Source organism: Macrobrachium rosenbergii, chromosome 3 (assembly GCF_040412425.1).
Source record: "Macrobrachium rosenbergii isolate ZJJX-2024 chromosome 3, ASM4041242v1, whole genome shotgun sequence".
Classification (NCBI taxonomy): Eukaryota; Metazoa; Arthropoda; class Malacostraca; order Decapoda; family Palaemonidae; genus Macrobrachium; species Macrobrachium rosenbergii.
This window is the reverse complement of record NC_089743.1, coordinates 70,688,027-70,711,681: the sequence shown is the minus strand read 5'-3', so window position 1 is coordinate 70,711,681 and position 23,655 is coordinate 70,688,027. Positions and strand designations below refer to the sequence as shown.

Here is a 23,655-nt window from a genome sequence, read left to right as displayed (position 1 = left end):
CTTCAACCCAAGAGAGCATTTGCCAAAATCAGCATCTTTCCATGCACATCCTTTACTCCCAGACCCATTAGCTTATTACAGTAACTTCTGCATTTACTTTCCAGATGTTCTTCCTCATAGCACCCTTTATATCAAATTTATAACTCCATTTTCTCTCTCCCTTTCTTCTTGATTACCCTATCCATCTTTGCCCTACCTTTACATGAACTTTTAGGTTATGCAACTGCACCCCATAACAGATTTTTTGCATAGGCTAAACAATGGATACAATTTTGGCAAGTTAATGCTATGACTATGCAGTGGTATATTAATATACTGTACAATAAACCCCGCCCTATTCGCGTTCTCACAATTCGCAGATTTCTCTGTGGAACATATCTACCCATTATTCACAGAAAATTTGCCCATTCTTTTCTGAAATATTCAGTATTTTCATTTTCCTGAGAAATATTCACTCAATTACTTTTTGCATTTTCATAAAATAAGGCAGTTCCATTTTCATGACTAAATGCACTTTTTGTGATAAAATGTCAGTTAATAAGACAAATAACTATTACAATACTCCAGTTCTATGTATAAGCATTTTTAGAGGGTTTTACTGTGTTTAAACTATCAAAATAGGCAGTTCTAAGTGTTTTAGAGGGTTTTTTTATTAGATTATTTTAACAAGATAAAATTACAAAATTCATATCTTGATAAGCCAAGCATGCATTCATAATACTGAAACATTCGGTCTAAAGCCTCATTTTCTAAAGTTTTAAATTCCTGAAATGTTAAATACAAGAACAAAATCTGACCAAGGTTAACATGGGTAATAAGGGGGCAAAAATAAGCGTTCAAGTGGGAGAATAATTATCTACCTGTGTGTGTGTGTTTGTCAGTGTGTCAAGTCTCGTCATACACTTTCAAGCATTTTGGTAGCTAATTTTCCATTTAAAACAAAAACAACACACTCCTGTTTTATTTTCACACTATCAAGAGTGATACATAAAAAATAAAGGACTCTTAAGTACTGAAAAGAAATATTTTTGTAAATTTTGAAATTCAAAATTTTGGGGTTTGTTTTTAATGTCCAGTTAATCTGCATGTGAAATAACATTCTGATTTGCTAAACCTAACTTGCCAGAATACTGCCAATAAATTCTAAATAAAAAATTATTTACTTACTGTCTTATACTAAATACCTCAGGCAAACCATAAATCTACTAGTACTTTAAAATAAAAATATAATTTATAAATTTTTAGGACAAAAATAATTATAAATGGTCTATTGAAACACCTTCATAATAATAATACAAAATTTTAATGCAATTAAATATTTTGCAAAGTTTAAATCTCTGTTTTTCTTGACCAGCTGTCTTATTGGCAAATGTGCATTATCCAAAACTAACAGGATTTGGGACCTGGGGGAATTGATTCTGTTAAGAAAAATTTGGAGTTTGTGGCTGCAACAGTTTAGTTTTTAATAATAAAGAAATGGCAAGCAAAACTACTAGACATCAATCTCATATAAACCAATACACACCTAAATTGCAAATAAAATAATATACAACGTACAACAGGTATTAAACCTTATTGTGTAACTTTGAATTAAACAATTGCCAGTTTGTCAATTTAAGTCAAAACTAGAATGAGTGAAAGAGAAAACTATATTAAAACAATTTAAATGGTTTTGCAGGAATGATTCCCCGTGGGGTGTGTCTAACCTCCCTGGCCCCTTCTTTACCACTGGAATTCCATAAATCCAAAAATTGTCATAATTCAGTCTTGATTATCTACATTTTCTAAAAACAGATACAACTAAACTACTGTATACCTACAAAAAGCCTAATACTGTACTATTGTTATGGATATATCAAAGTACTGGTTATATCAAAGAACTGGCCAGGGTTTGTGAAAGTACACCTGATACTGAATTAACCAAACACACAACAAAATAAACCAATAATTTTAAAGGAAATTTTAGTTTCATATTCAAATTACCCCTGTGCATACATTCTAATTTATAAATGTAACTAGCACTAATGTATTTATGTACAGAAAACACCTTACAGAAGTAATATTGAATCAATACATGATGGAAAGAACATTATTCCTACTGCATTAACATGAAGTACCTCTTGAAGCACTGTATACTGTATAAACAAATATACTTATCAACGTTATTCTGAAAAAGTATCAAGACATGTTCCAAAGCCACTCAGATGTCATATGTACTTGCCCATAATCTGCAGTGGACATAACAGCTCATACAGCATTTATTAAACTCAACAATCCTCATTCCTTCTGTTATTCAATGAAGCAAATTGCATGCATACTGTACTCTCAATTAGCATGAAAAGGTTACTAATAACCATTACCCCTTTAGATTTGGGAATGAAGACATTAGAATTTCAGTTGGAAATACCTGAATAACTGTGAAAGTTATTAGGTCCATTTTCTAATGCAGTCTGTCCCTAACATGCAACTACAGTTGTAGAAAAGACAGTATAACTTCAGAGAGGGAATCATCTAGCAAGTCTTCATTAAGAATTATACTAATTACTATTGTGTTATTCATAATACTTTTTCATAATGAAAATGAAGATTATATATAAAAACTTTAAAAATTTGGAAATAAAAACTTTTGAAAAAAGGGAAAATGAAATAAAAAGCAAAATTGGAAAGTGAAATAAAAAGCAAAATTAAAGTTCACAGACATTGTACATGATGCAAGAAAATATTAGGCTACATATACCCCCAAAAACAAAAAAACCTGGATAAGTGTGTAAACAATGATAGCAAGGTACAGAAACAATGAGACAAGAAAGTGTATATTTACTCCAGTAAAGCTAAAGGCATTTTACAGGCCTATTTTGGCATTAAAAACACTGTCATGGAATAATATAAAAGAACTAGGATTACGACCTATAATGCAGGTAACTGAAATTATGTATCAAGGACAGTGTTATGAAAAGCAAAAATTGAGCAAAATATATTCATGATAAAATTGTAAGGAGCAGGAATAATAATGTAAGGTGGAGAGGAATATATCCAGCACCTAGGAAGCAATTAGAGAAGTATTTTATCTAAAACCTAATTAGAAAGAGTACTGAATAATAAGATATATACTATAAATGGAAATACCCAAAAGATGAACACTGACTGACTCAGAACTGACCAACAGTCAGTCAGGGATAAAAAGTCTCCCAAGAAAGAAAGGATGATTCTGAAGAAACTGATAAAAAGATAGTAGAAAAATAAAACAAAAGCTTGTACGAGAACCATACTCGCCAGTAGCAGCTGCTGACCTGTTTGGCAATGAGACTGTCTACGGTTTGTGGGAAAAAGTTTGAATCCTCGTCAGAATCGTCATCTGAATCAGGGTGACGGTGTGCCCCCAGAACCTAAGAGAGGTGAAGACCAACAACCACAGCTCAGCTCAGCAATCAAGTGACTCACACCCTTAGCACCGTGTTTACCATGAGACAACTTTTGATAGAATCAAGAGTTCTTGCTTACAAACACTCGTTTCTGTGACTACAGTACTTGGGTGTAGAATTTTGAATTATGCTTCTTTTTATGTCAGTTTTCTACTTTTACTAGACATAAGAAATCTCTTATGAAGTAAAATAAAAAGTATGTCACTGAATATTTTAAAATTACTCTAAATGCCTGGTAAAAAGAGCAAATTCTCCAAATTCTGCATTTGCAAGCAAGAAAAAATGATGTCACATTAAAGTTGACTTTATTAACTTCACTTCAAAAGCAAAGGACCAAGAGCAATCCGCAAGTCTTTTAGCATTAAGTCAAGATCCCTAAAGTCACAGTTACAGTACACTTAACACAAGGCCAAACTCATCATATTAGGAAACAGCAGGATTTCATTATGGTCAGTGTATAAGGATAATATGCTTTAAGCAGTTTGGTAATGAACATATTGGGAAATTAAGAAAAAATAATTGTAAACTGGAGCACAAATAAAAAAAAAAGTAAAAATATATTAAGAAGTAAAAGAGGTGATATTGCAAATGAAAATGAAGGAACCAAGCACTTATGGAGCTAAGACACTGGTTTATTGCTGTATATTCATGAAACTCAAGAAATCAAGACATGAGAACAGTTCAGTGAACCAAGATGATAAATATCTGACAAGAGCCTTATTAACCTTAAGCTCATATCCTTAAAAATACAGTAAGACCTAGCTACTTCTGTTATATGGGGATAACCTTGCCAGATCTGCTGAAAATTGCCAATAAAGAATATTAAGTTCTATAGAATAAGTCAAACTGCAGAGCTGAAAACTGCAAACTGCTAATATAGGCTATAAAGTTCTAGAACATAAGTTAGGCTATGAAACTGAAAATAGATTACAACATATATATAAATTAATTGCATATGTAATTTACAACAATGCTATCTTTTTTATAACATTTCATAACATGAACCATACAAACACATCAATAATTATAAAACATCAAAACATTAAAGTAATGTTCTCAAGTTAGGCTAGACCACCAAGGCTTGTATGGTATATTTTGTAATAAAAATTAAATAAAATGACTACTATACAGTAACTTATATACATCATGATTACTTTCCAGTAACTTATATACATCACTAAGTTAAAATATAAAAATCAAAACATCAAACATAAATTTCTTTCATCTCTAACATTACTTTCAACATATTTCATGTGTCCATGCAAAATCCAAAGCACCAAATTTTTTATAGAGAAAAATCAATAGAACAGATTTAGTAGGTAGGCTAGCATATAAACACATGTTTCAATATGCCACGATTAACTACAGCCCTTTAGTTTTATCTTAAGAGGAAGTGCCACAAGACATCCTTGGAGTGGTTCTTCTGCTTTGGAGGTCTTGAGGTGTTCCTGCCAAAACAAATGGTTGATTCTGTGATGGTAAGGGAGCACCACTCTTCAGATGTCACAGTCAGGACACAACAGAGGCTTATTCAGTGATGCCTTACAGTGCTTTTCCTCTGGTGCCATTCCTGCTTGGTTGACTATTTCTCCTCTACTCTTCAGGAGCAGATGAAGAAGAGAGTGCTTCACTTGTTAGTTAAGATACCTTTGATACTTTACCATCCTCTCTAGCCAAGCACAGCAAATCAGCAGCAGCTCTTCAACACAGGTGTTCCTATCTCCAGAATGCTCTTTCATAATAACTATGAAAGCAGCAGTTTGTGTTATCAGCCATCAATCCCAGCCTCCCTGGCTCTTCTGGTGCTTCATGGATTCTTGTTGACTTCCTTCCAAGGTCTCTTAACTGCCACTTGTCTGGCTCTGGCTTAACTCCTGGCATCAGTTCACTCTTCTAACCCTGCTTTGCTCTTTCAACTGGTGCACCATGTACCTCCAGTTAGCAGCACTTCCATCTCCAGCCATAAATCTGCCAGCAGCCACACATCTGCCATTAGCTGCATCCCTGCTGCTAGCAACAATCCTTTCTTTGCTATGTAACGCTACCAGCCAAGCACCTGCTGCTGACAGCAATTCTCCCTTCATCTATGGCTTTCTACGCCCTTGCAGCCAGCCACTTCTGCCAATAGTATTGTACATACCAAGGATTCCTTATTAGCCTACAATTTTTTCTGTCCACAAACTTTTCCAAGATTTCTTCTGAATGTCTGCTTCCAGCTAACCACCAGCCAATAGCCACTTTCTTTACAGAAGCACATGCCAACAAAGCCCTTCTTTTACTACACTTCTGCTTCTGGTCACATCCACTCTTGCTACGTATTATCTCTAGCCACCCTTTTAGCTTCAACTTTAGCTCCAGTCTCAGTCATGGATAAGATAACGATCACAGCATTCAAAGACACTGTGATCAACATGAGATACTGATGGTGCTCATACTAGTAACTCCTTCATCACTAATGCTTATAACTCCTCACAAATACCTACTTCGAAGTTACAGCAGCAACAAGATAGCCTCAAACATTTAGCTGGTAACCTGCTACCAGCCAGTGGCCAGGACTTAATTGAGAAGAATGAGGCCAACATCAGACCACCCCTTTCTTCACAAAGGGTAATGTTATCCTTTCCGTATATGTTTACAAATTCCAGTAAAACACGAGAATGCTCATTCTCCTTTCTCTTGTTATCAAGGAAGCATCTGTCATCCCCAACAAGAAAGTTCTGTTGCACACTAATTTGTGAAGCAAGGGTTCCTCTACCAAAGCCAACCAAGATTTGACAAAAAAAAAAAAAAAAAAAAAAAAAAAAAAATCCTGTAAGGAATGCACCTTGCATAGGACATACAAGATGAAGACATCCTAGAAGTTGCTTCAGCCCAGCAGGACAAGACCTCCTTTTATATGCTGAGTTGGAATGGTTAGATTTTTAGCCTTGAAAGACAACTCATGGCCAAGGTCCTTATCAAGGCAGACCATCTTTTGTTCCATTTCTATTTCTCCACTCCCTCTCATTTTCATAACTTTACTTCTCAGACCAATGCCTAAGCTTCTCTAAGTCTATCTTGATTGCCAATCAGTTCCAAATTCCTAAACCTCAACAAGCTTTAAAAGCTTGAAAAACTTCCTCACCCTATAAAATTTTGGAAACAACAAGAGAAACCCTAGTGAATTTCTTAATAGACTTCTACTGGTTTCTTTTCTGAGGACAAGTGTCTCCTTAAATGTGGTAATAATTTATGATTAGCCTCTAATCCCACTTTCCCTATCTCATCAGAACAGTTTGATAATTTCAGTAAGAAAAACGGGAATGCCAGACAGTATTAATGTTGCCAGTGACCTAATGACATACCCTCCACTGAATCATCCCTTCTATGATTGGAAGGATGCACACAGATACTGGCCACCCCCCCACAAAAAATAAACTACTACTCTCTATCAAGACAAGACTAAAACAGTTGATGCGTTATTACTAATAATCACTTTTATATTTTGTTATATGTTTAATTACTTCCTGACTCCAGATGATGAAATTGAAGAGAAGGGAGTAAGAGAGCTAAGGTTGACAAGGAACAGGAAGAAATCAAGGGATGCTGTATAGGGATCAGGGATTTCCCTTGACTTGGCTTTGGAATCTTCCAGATAGAGGGTAAGGAATTTATACATGATGAGTGTGCAGGAAATACGAGAATCAGGAGCAGTAAGAGGAGGAAGAGCCTGAAGGGGGGGATGGGGATGGGGGTGGAAGAATCAAGAGATGCTGTATGGGGATCAAGGACTTCCTTTGGCTTGGCTTCTAATGGTGGAAGGGGATTTAGGGATGGGCAGGGCTAATGTGGTTTTCAAGAATTGGTTTAAGAAGCCTCACAGAATTGTTTCAATTAAAATGCAAATTTACTGATTGTAGTTTTGCACTGCTATTCTTAGCAATGATTAAGCTTCTATCTTTCCCAAGCCTGTACTAGCTCATTCACTGCACGTTAGAAATGCTTGAACGTCACCCAGAAGTGAGCCATATTTTCTGTGGCTCACTTCTGACGATTGTGGCTACAACGGCTAGTGCATCAAGAGTGGATGTAGCTAGAGAAGTAAGGTGAACCCTTGAGATCAGGAACTTTAAAACATAGGCAGCATGACAGGGAAATATGTGCAACTGCAGAACTAATGAAAGTTACAAATTTCTTGATAGCAGTACAAGTAGGGAAGGAAGAAATGGCAATGGTGCTGTCCTGTATGGAGACCTTAAAAAGGGTGTTACTGTGGTACACAGGAAGAATGAAAGGATCAAGAGGATAAGGCTAAGTAGAGGGGATGCACACTTTACATTGTGAGTGTGTATGATCCTTAAACAGGATGTACTGAAGAGAAGTTTCTGGGCAAGCTTGAATAAGGAAACAGAAAGGATCTTATTTGAGATCTTAACAGGCACATCAGTCAAACCAATGATGCTGTCACATCTATGGAAGGACATGGCTATGACTACAGAAATAGAGAAGATGAAATGATAATCAATTTTGCAGTATCGTTTGACATGAGAATAGTGAACATTTTTTGTAAGCAGCCAAAACACCTTCTGTACAAGAGTGTCACAAGATCTAGTCAAATCACTTCACTCTATACAGGAGAAAAGATTTAGTGGAACTCAAGAACTGCAAAGTCATCCGTGGTAACTATGTAGATGCATAACACTGGTTAAAGATAACACTGGTTAAAGATTGCACTTGAGAAGACAACACAATATGCAAAGGGAGGACACTAGATAGAAACATGGAAAAGGCTCATTAAAATCAGTGGTCCAACTGGAGATTAAGCAGACTTGATGATAATGATTCAACACTAATATTAACAAACACTGCCAAGCTAGTTAATGGGAACTATCAGTTTTATAATGAACTCTCTTCAGGTAATAGATAAAACTATTTGGACCAGTCCTTGATCAAAATTTAAGATGCTGCAGAGAGGAAATTTATATATATCCTTACTCACCCTACTCCAATAATTTTTGTAAACAAAGTTTTATTCTTGTTTTCTCAATGTATATTTAATAACAAGAAATTGAATTAAAACCTTTATTGCTTTGAAAAAGAATAAGTGAATTCCTATTGAAGAAGATGGAGGACATTTTATCGATGAAAAGTTAAGATACAGGTAAGGAGAAAATTACTACAGAACTGTGTTCATTGGTGTTGATCCTAATAAAAAAAAAACTGACAGTCTTGGTTTGAAGGTTTGCAATCATCAGTATGACATGGTCATAATGACTAACTTTGACTCGAAACTGAAAGTTGGCATCTTCAAGTTACTTCAATTTCCCAAGCAAATTGAAGCTAAAGATCTGAGCCCACAATTTAAGATGTAGGCAGAGATTGAAGTTAGACTTGAAAATGCTTTAGAACCAAAGTTGAGGTGAGAGAATCCACCACAATGATGGTGCCTGCTGAGGGAACCAAGGTTGATGCAAAAACAAAGTTATACCAAATTGTTGATCGCTGAAGGTACTAATAAAAACAAACTTGTTAAATAAAAAAAATAACAGTGAGACAACAACAACCAATGGAGATACGGATGGGAACACAAAATATGCACACCTGAAGTATTAGTGATAATTAGTGATTGTCTGGTTACTCCAATTACTAGTATGATTTATTCGACCATTAAAACCCTGCACTCAAATGTAGAAGTAATAACAACCTGCACTCAAATTTAGAAGTAATAACAGTCACTAGACTATAAGCACCCATCAAGAATACGAATGCTGATAATAAAATTGTTGCCATGCCAGGATGATGGCAAGAGTAAAGATTTTAAATCAATAAATAGAACTCCTACTATCCTTATTACCAATACCTTAAAATAACTAATTAAACACATAAGGATATAAACAAAAACCAACTAAAAAACCCAACACTAATATAAAAAAAAAAAGATCTACCTCACAATAGTCAGTACCTGCTCTGAACCTGGATAAATCTAGGTTTATAATGAAGTAAAAATTGGAGATGATGCAACAATAAACCAACTCACCCATTTCAACTAATTAGTCTCTAAATCTAGAGATGACAGTGCAAGGGTATCCCTGGCCTATAGCAAAATATCTCTCATTTCAATATATAACAACATAGATCAAAATCCAAGCATACAAAATATATAAAAAAAAGCAACTGGCCAAAAATGCTGATGCAGTATTTCATGCTTTTATGCTAAAATTTGATCACTAAGTTTCCTTACAAAGGGGAGAGGAAAAGCAAAGCAAGTGATATGGTTGTGGGCAAAGCAAATATTTCTGACCTTAACTTTTATATATATCAACAAACAAGAAGATAATTGTATTACTAGCCTGAACTTCCATACTCTGCACCATGAAAATAACAAAAGAATAATTACTAATACATAATACACAATTATATCATAAACACAATTATGACAGACAAATATATCAAATATATATATATAGTGGTACCTGACCAACTGATTACAAGATTACAACTACAATATCAGGTGATGGGAAACAATTAATAACACATTTGACATGATACTCCATACATACTGGGAATACTACAGTATATACATAAACTTTCCAGTCCCTACATTTTTTTTAGTACAAAACCCAAGCCAACTCTCAGAGGGTAAGACTTACAACCAAGGTAAGCCTTCCGAAGACCAAATTGTGTTAACAAAATAAATTACTGTACTTATGACTCAATTACATAGCCAACTCATTCAGTTTTGGATACCTCCCTCACAGATTCACTGCCAGAACTTTGGAATATGCATATGCAAAGAAACAAATGAAGAATCTGAACAAGTATGACCAACTGAAGGAGGTATCACGGGAAAGTCATCATGCCACTGGATGAATGGATAACCTTAACATGTTAAAAAAGTACCATTTTTAAAATTTTAGTCAATCACTTTCCTTATATACGCAACTATATCACTGATGATTAAGTACTGGAAGTTGAGATGAAGAATAAAAAAGCACTAACTGAGAAAAGTGTTATAGAGAACTTCACATTCATGAGAATACATAAACCACAGTCAAAAAGGTAAAAACACCCACACTAAACACAACTTGATGGTAAGGAGCCTGGACAATGAGTAAAGGAATAAACTCAAGCTTAGCCAACCTCTCACGCAATCAGGTCTCCAAAGCTGCCAAGATGGCTTCTAAGACAGGTATCCCTTGAATGCCATGGAAAAAGAGAGCAGTATGAAATATAGTCTAAACTGCCTTCCCAGAAAATATATTTTTCAATCAAATTTGGGGAACTGAAAAGTAAATGAGACAATCAACTATGTCTTTGCTAAGAAAAAATGCTACTTTCCTGTATTCTGAGATTCTCAAAGTGAGGTGCCCTCTGAAGGCATGAACTTAATCAACTCTCCGTAATGTAACAACAGTGGTAAATAACACCTTTCTTTGAAGAAATCATCCAGAGTGTGAATAAAAGATCCTGATGAAGAGAAGAAGATTATTTCCATCATCTTAGGTAACACCTAGCTGGAAGTTACACTTTGATCTTGGATAAAAGTGAATCAAAACTCTTATAGCTATTGTTGTAAAGAGAAAATAATCAGTACATTCAAAAGGCCTACACAAAGGATGCATATTACTTCCTTCATCTTAGGTAAAACCTAGCTGGAATGTTACACTTTTATCTTGGTTAAAAGTGAATCAAAACTCTTATATATAATATTGGACAAAGAAAATTATCAGTACATTCAAAAGGCCTACACAAAGGATGCATGAAGTATGCAGTTGTGCAAAAATTTTCTTGGTCTCAAACTGACCTCTTAGAATAAAAACCACCTGAAATTCTTGCAGAAGTCTCGACAGTGTATTCACTTAGAGTCCTTGCTACTATAAACTCAGATGAAAGTCTTGTTCCTCTTATGCAGAACAGGAAATCAATTTTTTACTGGTCATAAGCTTTTCGTTAGTTCAACACTTCCCTATCTACCTGTTCAAATAAAGCATGATGACAATCATCCAAATTACCAAAGTCTCAAAGAAATGTAACAAAATAAGGGACAGTTTACTTTTCTTTGTACAAAAATAATAAATTTCTGAGGTCAGAGCAAAACAGAATCTCAAGAGGCAACATGTACAAGTCCATGTGCTTGGTCTCTACTCCTGTGAAGTTGATGGCTATATGGAAACAAACCCTCTTAATGAGGACTTTTACTATATTAAGAGATAAGCAATTCAAGATGACAGCAAAAGCTTCTATTCAGACAGTAAATAACTGTCAGATTGTAGCTGTGTAGAGGACTGTGAATTCCCTTTTGGACAGAAAAACCTCCATTAACTTCAATAAAAATTATATGATATCATGAAGAGACAGCAGCCTAAGTCATGGCTCCTCTCAAAAAGTCAGTATGAAAACTACATCCCATCTTGGAAGTGTGCAGAAAGAAGTTGATGAAGAATGTCTGTTTGAAAGGGTAAGCCTCCAGAGTTCATACTGACAATACTTTTTATTTTCTACACAAAAGGAATGCATCCCTTGCTCAGGGATTGGTAGCTGCAGCCAGAAACTTGTTCAGCTGTTCAAAACTACCCCTGGGAATCAGATCAGTAATGGAAATGAGCTCATTTTTTACAGTTATCCTCACTGTCTTGCAGTCTGTTTCTTTGTCAACCCCTTGACCAATGGTAGAAAAAGTGGAACTCATTTTGGGTTCCACATTAATCCCAGCCAGTCAACCTATGCTGGAGAGTCTGGATTTCCTGGAGTTTATGAGAAACCTCAATCTTCCTGAGAGCAATGTAAAAATAATTCCTTTTATACAGTTGGATGTACTGTCAGCCTAATACTGGCATGAAACAATAACCACTGAGACAAAAGAAATGGTTTTGAGCCTATCTCTGTTGTTCATTACCAAACCCAAAGTACTACCACAGGGCCCAAGCTACTGAATAAGTTAACAAGCATCCTGTACTTGCAGCAATTATGAAAGCGTTTATTGCATCTTGCTGTGGTACTCATCTTAAAATGCATATACAAAATGAAGCAGATCAAGACAATGATTTGTGTCCTTATTTTATAAAAGCAAAGAGGCTACCTGAGTGGCTTGTTTTACTGCTCTATTACCTGCATCTCTGTGAGGCTCTAGATGTACTGCTCAAGCTCGAGTCAACTCAAGTCCTTTATATATATATATATATATATATATATATATATATATATATATATATATATATATATATATATATATATATATATATATATATATATATATATATATATATATATATATATATATATATATATATATATATATATATATCGTAAAATATATATATATATATTTTTCTTGAACACCAGCTGATCATTCAAGGTAGCTTACCGAGGATGAAAACCTAACATTTTGGAGAAAGAGTGCAGCCCAATTATGAATCACACTAATTTGTGAGGTCAGTGGTCCTGCAAAGGCTACGAATTTGTACTTTTATCACACTATATGATACCACTGGAAACTAAATGGCCTTGTAAATGAATGACCAGTCATATTTCCCACTGGTAAGTGCTTGTCTTATTGACCTTCTCAAATACATCAATGACAGATTCAAAGTAGAACTTACTTAAGTCCAGCACAAAATCTTAGCAGTAAACCTTCACCACAACTTGACCAAAACAATGGAAAAGGGCAGAGTCAGCTAGCTCCCCCTTCACTTTATTTTACTTTTGCAATAGAATCTACCATACCCAGGGAATATCCAAACCTAACCTGGGTGACATACTCTTTCATATCCAAGGTATGCACAGAAAACAGCACACAAAAAAGAAAAGTAGATAGAAAAACAAAACAGGATGTTCCTAGTACTGTACATTAATAAAGAAATGTATGCACAATGGGGGAAATGCAAAGTTTCCTTGAAAAATATCACCCTGACAAAGCTGTGGCAAACCATCTTGTAAACCTGCTGAATTTCAATGCTATGTCTAACTTTAGCAACATTCTAAAATAAAAGCAAAAACAATCATTGGACAGGTCTTTGGTGTGACAGAAGCAGAGTGAGTCTTAAGAAGAGAGCAATAGAAAGAGACAGAGACAGAAACAGAAAAGTTCCCAAATGCACAGTTTCCAGCCTTTTTTATGGAAGAGGACTCCCCCTTCCAAATCACAGATAAAGTGATAAGAAATTTGCATTTATTTAATTCATTTACTTTTATGTTATTTTTTATAAATTCTGCAAGCTAGTCTTGTTAAATTAGAGTTAAAATACTTTTACATGTTGTATTTTTCAAGGTCACAAACAGATTAAATCCAATTCCCATCATTACTTATGGGAAAAATTTGTCCCAGAAGGCTGTCCTTAAGACACCCTTCTTAAGTCTGTTAACCAAGGTATGACAGTGATTTATCAGATCCATATGAGAAAAGAAGTGACTGTCGATGTACAAAGGAAACTTACAAGGAAGAGTATAATTATCACCATTCATGGAATTAGCCAAATCAAATAGAAGGAATATTTCCCAATTCATCTACTTAACATAATGGGTCCCAGCTTCTTCCATGTGGAGTATTAGTCAAGGTTTGTTACTCAGTAAAGAATAACAAGAGTTGCTGAAATAGCACAAATGAGATCAAAATTTAGTGGTCTCATAATGAACAATACAAAGACCAAGACAAATAGGACAAGCAATGACAAAATATGATGCTCATCCAAGGAAGAAAAAGAACTGCTACAAGTGGTATGACTCACGCTGCAGTTGCCCGGCAAGGAGCAGTTGAAAAGAACTATAACTTTCAAGAATGGATGAGAAAGAGAAATCTTATTTTAACTTTTCTATCTATCCATCCTTTTTAACCTATGACCTTTTGCTCTGCACACTGCCTTAGTGGAATATGTATGCCAAATTGTGAAGTCAGTATTTCATATACATAGTTCAAACATTAGAACCATAGTTAAATTTCTTTTAGACCTTAAAACTTTCATTACAACCTTGAACGGTGACACTTGACTATTATTTTACATAATGAATCTATATCACCTAGTCTGAAGTTTTCACCTTCAAAATTTTAAAATTACAGTGCTTTGCATATGGATTTATAAAGTAACATATAAAGACATATGACACACACACAGTCAGAAAGATAACCATGGGCAAAAATTAAGAATATTGATTGTGCTTGCAAATTTTCAATTCTAACCCAGTACCTGGTCCCTAGTTCAGGTCCACACATATTCATGTTTTACTAATCTACTCTTATTTACTAAGGTTTGTGGACTGATAAATGTAATATGTCACATTTCTTTCTGCTTTATCTACATTACATCATTTACACTAGACTTTTGATATGAGCAACATGACACTGTGTATAATTTACATCACTAATAGTACTCTCTTGCTTTATTATTGCCCTTTTTCTCTCTTTTTTTCTACTTAATGTCTTTCCTATAAAGAAAACACAGAAGGAGTATGCGTTAAGGAGTCACTCACCTCTCAAACATAGATGGGGTAAAAAGTGAAGCGACAAAAAGCCTAATACAAACAAATAAAAAAGAAGAAACCACCTAAAATCACAAACAAAAAACAAATAATGCTGATAGATATGCCAATGAAAACAGAAAACTTGCTTAAGCCTATGCCAATGCTGACCATACTTTAAACAAATACAAGGTTCTCCTTCTTATAAAAATCACAACTGTCACAAACCTCTGAAGACACACACACACACACACACACACACACACACACAAAACACGTAAAACAGACTACGCTAAAATCTTAATTCTCACACGGCATGCCCAACAGGATTTGTTTCTATTCTGAAAAATAACCATACAGATGGGAAACTTGATTTTTAAGAAATTTAGACTGTTAAGCCAAGGACAAAGGCATAGAAGTGTATTTGATTATTATAAGGTTGACAAGATGAAATTAAAATAACATTTTTTGATTGGGGGAAATGCTTAAAAGTATGGCTAGATATGCAGTAAACTCAAAAGACTGATTAAAAGATGGATAAAAGAGCCCAAGATTAATTACATTTAAGTAATGGGTTTACAAGTGGTCTTAGACCACTCTATTACCAGCCATTCAACCTACAACCAAGTTATTATGGCTGCCATAGAGCAAGAACCCATGCCAGCACAAGGCTGGGTTAATCTAAAACAAACAAATTAACACCCCATACCCTGTCCCAACCAATTCTATCAAGATTTTGCAAGATCTAGGTATGCCACATTCAACATTTTCCTCCTACTTTAAAATTTTGAACACAACTGTTACTAGAAGGGCTTGATCTATGCAAACCATTTTATTTATTTTCTAAACATACTCTGTTCTTTTATCAGTCCTTTTGCTATCTGTTATGAAAAACATCTTGCCATAAATACACCAGTACATTGTCCCTGGTATACTGAATACAGTACTGTTATAGTATATTTCCTGGAGTCACCTTTCCCTTTAAATAAAATTACTTTAAATAAAGTAATTTTCCTCTTCCTCAATGCCCTGAACTTTCCTATTTTCAAATACAACCTAAACAACCCTACTCAATAAGTGACACACTACCATCACAATAAAAACTTGACTTACTTATGACACTAGTAACAACTGTACCTTTCCACTTTTAATGTGTTACCTTTTTTATATCTTCAACAATCACTTTCACAACTATCTGAAATGTAGTTTAATCTTGTCTTGCTTTACTTAATGAGATCCCCTAGTTTAGTGATAACAACTTTATCCTGTCTTGCTTTGTTACTGATATCCCTGGTTAGTGATCACAACTACAGCTTGTCTTTCTTTTTTTTATGATCCCCTGGTTGGTGATCACAACTGTAACTGCCCTGGACAGTCTTGGCTCAAGCTCTTGCCATCTAATCTGCTGTCTAAGGATTAAATAGGGCAGCTGGAAGAGTAAACTTAAGCCATGAATCATTCTTGGAAGAACAGATAGTCTCCTGGATGATTTAAAACCACTATCAGCCACCTCCACCAAAAAGGACAAAGGAAACAACGTGAGCTCCTCATATTCTGAATCCTCCTCTTCTCCTCCTCCCACCATATTTTCCTCCCATCGTTCCTTTTCTAACCTTCCTCCTACTTGCTTATTACTTTCTCCACTACACTCTTGACCTCCTCCTGACTCTTCAACCTTGACAACCTCTCCACCCTGCAATCCCTGGTCCTGAAGAATACCCTCCCCTTACCAAGTTTCAAGCACCTCCATGTAAAAAATAACCAACATTGGTGTAGTTTCTCTCGAGAAGCAGCACATCATACTGAAAATTACTGCTAAATTGAAACTTTATGGATAATTTATTTTAACTCCTAAGGATCAAGTGGTCATGGACTACTTAAGAGGTCAGCACTAACTTAAAGTTTTTAAACCTGAACAAGAAACTCACCAAAGCCACCATCTGTGCCTAACCACTCACATTTCAATTAGATACTGTTGAAACTTTCCTGCACTGTCAAAGCCAGGAGAAGCATGATAAAATTCAAGACTGTTGTAGAGGACAAACTTTGCTATCATGTACTGTAATAGGAAAAATCATTAGACTAAGAATGATATGAAAATTTCAAGAAAGGCAAACCAACCACATCTCAGTATCCCAACTATTCTGAACCATATCATATACGGTTCACACTGCATTATTGAAAACTAAAATATGCCCACCAAGACAAGACTTCATAACCTGATATAGTACTACAGCAAACAACAAATCTTCAAGCAACACAGAAAACTCCCCAAGCATCACTAAAAAAGTACCAAGCAACCTGTAAAAATAAAACCAGTATCTTGGGATTAGGCAACACTTTTCTGCCACTGCCTTCATCTACTCTATTCACACTCTTAACCCCTACAACTTTTTTTCGACTTCTCTAACCCTTTCTACTAATGCTCTTACTGTTAATTCACACCAATCCTATCCCAACCCTCCAAAACTTCAAAACCTCCCAGCAAGACAACCATCAAAAATTTTCTGCTTATCTGAACAAATGAAACAGCTGATTTGATCTGAAAAGAAACAGGACTGGCCTTCAAAACGAAAAATGAAGGAGAATAAAATAACAATTTTATCACCAATGGACCATTTATAAATTACCAAGGCACTGCCACTCTTATCAAAGTGAATAACACTTTAGCAGTTTTTATTCCTTACGAATGACTACTGCTCTGCTCTGCTCTTGCTAATGCTCTTCCTTTCCTTATCAGGTGATCTACTGTCTAAAAACCAGATTTTCCAACCATGGCTCTGACATCAACTTAGGCTTTTATTACTTAAAACTTTATTGCTACACTAAGGGATACAAAAACAAAATACACTTCCCTTTAGAGTGCCAATAGAAATACTGACATATTACAGTTTTTGAGGGATGTGCACAGCAACATACCTTTCACTCAGTCAAGGCAACCACCTCACTTTTTTGCCTTCTTCAAATTTTTCCCCTTCCTCTATCAAATCCTTGCCACTCAAAATTCAATGCTTTTAACTTCTGTAAAACTAAAATGTGGGCCAAGTCCTGTTGTTAATTTCTAATTTTCTGATTCTTACACAATTTTTCTTCCCCTTTTTCCTTAATGCGAACTCCAACTTGCCAGCAAACTGAAGGCTTAAAAGGTTCAACCTTCCTGTTAACCTTCTCACATCATTAAGACCACTATTGTCTCTTGCACATCATCATCTCCTCTTAACAGGCTGCTCTATGAGCAAGAGCTTGTGTTGGTATAATGACAGCTTAAAAAACTTAATCTTTTCCATTCTTAGAACCATCAGATCTCCCTCTCTTCATATTCCACATATAAAAATTCTTCAAACTAAGAACTCCAACACAAGATTATACAGTACTGTATTCTTTTTAGGCAACATTTTTTCATACTGTATTCTCTTTAGGCAACATTTTTTCACTGGCATATTTTTCTTGCATTCACTTTCTTCCAGAACAATTCTTGTTTTCTCCCCAATATACCTGTTTACATTTGGTCCTAAATTTTCTAAACATCTTGTCTTTTCCTCAAGTCTTCCCTGAACCTATTGCTGTTTTGGCTCTCAGGTATGGTATAACAAATTGACTAATTACAGCATTTAGATTTTTCATATATACTCTAATCTCACATATAAATTTGGTATCAAAGTGCTAAAACAGTTTGTCTCAAATTCAAAACATATCACAAGACTGCACTCTTTGGATTTACCATGGAGGTTTTCACCATAATTACATATTTTGGCATGACATTTTCTTTTTTACATATAAATAATACGAAAGCTTGATTTACAAAATGCAAATATAATCTGCTACTTTTCAGTTTAAACTAGTCATATCTGTGGGAGCTCCTACACAGAGAAGGCCTAATTTTTTTTCTGCACAATAATTATGGTTTTTTGTGTTGTATCACAAGAACTATAGTGTTGTTACCATCAGCAAGATATTTTCTATCTTCTATACTAGAAATAATGCAGATCTCACTTTGAAGAAAACCTAATTTTGTTTATACTGCACAGTGAATCTATTTATGTTTTTAACTCATTACCAAATAACTTTCTGATTGTGTTTGCTGTGATCCCATGTCACTTATTACTACAGTCCAACCTCTGAAATCCGGGAACCTTGGGACCAGACCACTGCCAGACCACAGAAAATTCCGGATATAGAATACACCCCTAAAAAATGAAGCCCTATGCGAACACAGTCTTGCAAGCTAATTCCACATACTGTACAAACAGCCTAGTTGACAACTTAGCCTACTACTTGGTTAAGTTCTGGCACCACTTTTTTTCATTTTACTACTCATATATTTTCACTTTATCCTTTTATAACCTCATACTGTATACTTTTCTTTAAAATAGTGTACTTTATTTAAAACATTTAGCCTACATTCCCCAGTTAGCCTAACCATGTGTCAACTACTTAACTTTTCTCAGAATCTGCAGAATATTATCAGTGACTTTCACCTTCTAAATTTACTATCTTCAAAATTATCGGTTAGTTTGTTCGTCATTTATTTTGATTTTAGAGGGTAATAAAATGACAAAATAAAGAATGAATTTCGGCGATCACCGATGTCAAAAAGTAAACAAAACACACTGCCATCTATTGAGGAAAAATGAATACTAAACATTCGCTAACAGGAGGGGAAGGTCGGAAACATTTTCTAGCATAGATAAAGATTTATGTTTATGCTTCTTACCTCCAGCATTATCTGATCTCATGGGTGGCATATCGAATGGGCAAATATATACAGCTATATAAAAGAAATGCTCAAAACTGTATCACCTCTCTAAGAGTAAGGAACTTGTGCGGCGCCAAATGTCTCATTGTTTTGATTAAAAGTTTTGACTTGGTAGAACCTTCTCAAGTGGAATATTTCAAAAAATATATTTATTCATATAGGAGTTAATATCGAAAACATATTTGACTTCACACACTTTCATTACAAACAATTATTTTCATAAGAACAAAAGATATGGCATAATTTTTGCTGTCGGGAAGTTGTAAACACAATGCCGGTTTTACTGTACTCTCTTATTAATAAGTGTTTCTTTTGATGTACATATTCATGGACACTGGTTCTGAAGTCCTAATGGTGCCAATGATGCAACACTTGTAGGTGTAAAGTCTTCATTTACAACAAATGAAGCTGCCCTTAGTCTCAATCATGGCATGGAACAGATTAGTGAATGGCGTAGTTGGTGGGGTATGAGGCTGAACTCCAGTAAAATGAAAACAGATCAGTAGAGCTAGTACTAATCTTCCATCCTATCCTCCCCTTCAAGTAGATGGGACACTGCTAAATGGGTCTGAAGCTTTAACTATACTTAATGTAACTTTTGACCCATATCTTACTTTTGAGAAACAACTGATGAAAGTGTTAACAAATGCTGCACAGAAGTTAGGTACTGTATGTAAGGCCTCGTATGAATAAACGATAAATCACTGCAACCTGTTTTAGGTCATTTGTGCTTCTTTTATGAGAACACTGTTCTCTGGTGTGGATGTCTGCCTCTGCCAAAGATTTATCTCTTTTTGAAAGAGTGGTCTGTGGTGGTAGGTCTCCGTTTCCTAATATTAGCGGTCATGACTTTTCTATGGATATTCTCTTGTTTGTCAAATTTTTTTAACAGAGATCTTTCCCATTCACAACTGATCCCTGATCCTCTTTCCCTGCCAAGAAAGACCAGATCTGCTGAACAGCATAACCAAAATGAAGTAAACATGCCTCGCTGTTGAACTTATCAGTCCAAGGTCCTTTATTCCTCACACTTGGCCTGTGGAACAGTCTTCTGAGGATATTGTATAATTAGGACTCAGAGGAGGAGGAGGAGGAGGACTCAGAGGAGGAGGAGGAGGACTCAGAGGAGGAGGAGGAGGAGAGGAGGAGGAGGAGGAGGAGGAGGAGGAGGACTCAGAGGAGGAGGAGGAGGGAGGAGGAGGAGGGGAGGACTCAGGAGGAGGAGGACTCAGAGGAGGAGGAGGGGAGGAGGAGGAGGAGGAGGAGGAGGAGGAGGAGGAGGAGGAGGACTCAGAGGAGGAGGAGGGGAGGAGGAGGAGGACTCAGAGGAAGACTCAGAGGAGGAGGAGGAGGACTCAGAGGAGGAGGAGGAGGAGGAGGAGGAGGAGGAGGAGGAGGAGGAGGAGGAGGAGGAGGAGGACTCAAATCAGAAGAAGAAGAAGATATTGTGCAATTGGAACTAAACAGAAGAAGAAGAAGAAGAAGATTATTCTTCTTATCTTTTTTTTTTATCAGCATGTAGCTGGTATATCAGGTTTCCTAAGGACATATAAAGTTTTCTGTTGTCTTAGGTTTATTTCCTGTAACATGTCAACAGCTCACTGGCAGTAATCTATGAGAGTATAAAAGTAGCAATAATTTCTGTAACCCAACGTGCAGGTATAAATAGGGAATAGTTGTACCCCTGGCTTCATCCACCTTTTGAAAACTGGTAAAAAGCTCTAATGAAATGTCAAGGAATAAATGAACTTTGGACAGCAGTTGTATGATTCACCTGCTGCTATAAAGAAACTCATTCAAGAGACAGAAACTACAATACAAACTCAACGGCATCCAGATGGCCAAACTGTTCAATGAAACAATAATAACAATACTATGAAGAGAATAGACCCTCTTTTATGCATGTTCTGGTAAAAAGAATGGAAGCATCAGTGGAATTAATTAATTTTAAACAAGATCTTTTTAATTCTTTTACTATTCTCCTTTCTTCAAGGATGGTATCCGCTAAAAGCTGGCCAGTGCACATGATCTGGATAAGAGAAAAGGAAATAATTCTGAATATAGTCACTTTTTATTCTGGTAAATACAGAGAGAAGTTAAACACGGCATGATATAACCATAGAGTTTCAGGTTTTCTGCGTTTGGCAATTAAAATTTCGACGTCATTCTCGAATGGTAGAGAATCTTAGTAGTTTTCTAAGGGCATCGCAGTCGCCAATGTTTCTCACCATACCGTCTGTCTATCTTCAGGACAGGGTGGGTTTGTTCTGGTTAGAGTGGGCTCATCAAGTCAGTATATAGAGGGTCCCAGATCATTGGTGGGAAGGGAAGCTGAATTCTTATTGGCTGTTAGGGGATTTGCACCCCTGAGTAGTCTTCTCCCAGACATTGGAGGTTGCATCCACCTCTGCATGCAGCTGTTGGAGATAGGGTGGGTGGTACCGGAAGAGTCGCTCATAGCAGATGGAGGCAGCTCCAGATTGGTCCATTCATTCAGCTCAGGAATACTAGCGGGCTGTATTCTTCGTGCCACCATCAGGAGGAGAAAAGTTTCCTGTGGTTTTAAGGCTAGCCTTTCCTTTCCAATGTCTAAAGCCTCCAGGAGGTGAAGGCGGTGATGATGGCTGTTGCATTATCAATAAATCTGATATTGAAAATTATATCACTTCATTTTATTTTAACATCATGGTCATTCTTAGCATGATTATGTATGGCGTTTTCCTGGACGCAGCAGGAGGTCCGCTTGGAAAATCTCATCGCAGTCATACCGATGTAAGCGCCAGGCCTTTCTGGGACTGGGCATCTGTACTGGCAGATCATGTTGGTTCTTCATAATCACTCTACTAGTTCATTTGCTTTTATAGTAAATCACTAGTTTGACCTTTTTCTTTGAATCCGTAGGGCAGACTTTTCCTTCTATGATGTTGCAAAGGGTGCACTTGTCCTTTTTATAGTTCCTGTGAAGCACACCCTTATAAAAGACAGTAACGTTTTCAATGGTTAATTAAGACCTAGACAACACATTCTAATTCAGTGTGTGTTATTGTGTCTTTCCGAGAAAAGCAGTGAGAAAGATCATGCCCAGTTTCATGCCTAAACAGGGAGAGTGAGTGTCCAGAGAAATACAAGAGCATTGCAATCAGCATCTCCATTAGCTCTCTCACTGCTCTTCTTGGAAAGACACAGACTACAAATTGAAATGTGTTGCTCAGTTCTTAATTAACAATGGGCATTCCAACTGGGAAGTCACAAAATACATCCATAGGACCACTAATAAGTGGTACCAGCACGAACCTTACTCTGTTGTCCTTCAAGAAGTCACTTGAAGACGTATGTTTCACATGAACAATAAAGAGGACAAGCACACCCTTTGCAACATCATAGAAGGGAATGTCTGCCCTACAGGGCCAGAAAGAAAGGTCAAACTAATGATTTAATGTAAAAGCAAAAGAACTAGTAGCCTAATTATGAAGAACAAACCAGCCCCTTGGGCACAGGACCCTCTGAAAAGAACCAACATGGTCTGCTGGTACACATGCCCGGTCCAAGAATGCCTCAGTGATTACATCAGTACGACCACAATGAGATTTTCCTAAAGGATCTCCCGCTGCATCCAGGATAGCGCCATACATAATTGTGCAATGAATGACCATAATGTTAAAATAAAACAAAGTGATAAAATAAGCAATATTGTAATTACCAATAATGCAACAGACCATCGCCTTCAACTCCTGGAGGCTCTACACATAGGAAAAGGAAAGAGATAGGCTTAAAACCATGCAGGAAACTTTCCTCCTCCTGACAGTGGTACATAGAATACCACCTGATGGAATTCCTGAGCCTAACGAGTGGACCAATCTGGAGCTGCCTCCATCTGCTGTGAGTGACCCCTCCAACTACCACCCACCCTATCTCCAACGTCTGCATGTGGAGATGGGTGTAAACATCAACAGCTGTGAGAAGGCTTTGCTCAAGGGCATTAACCCCCTAACAGCCGATAAGAATTCAGCTGTCTCCCACCAACGATCTGGGACCCTTTATATACTG

At 36.2% G+C, this 23,655-nt stretch overlaps 1 protein-coding gene across 35 annotated transcripts in view; it reads right to left on the bottom strand.

The window, feature by feature from the left end:
• Positions 1 to 23,655, bottom strand: part of fmt (phosphatase 6 regulatory subunit 1-like protein fmt) — a 253,522-nt gene that overhangs the window by 56,875 nt on the left and 172,992 nt on the right. For 15 of the 35 annotated variants that reach the window (XM_067081658.1, XM_067081718.1, XM_067081630.1 and 12 more), the window contains one exon: positions 3,291 to 3,386. The exons of the other annotated variants lie outside the window; for them this stretch is intronic. In XM_067081658.1, the coding sequence (XP_066937759.1) occupies positions 3,291 to 3,386 (96 nt within the window). The remainder of the gene's footprint in view (positions 1 to 3,290; positions 3,387 to 23,655) is intronic. 35 annotated transcript variants of the gene reach the window in all.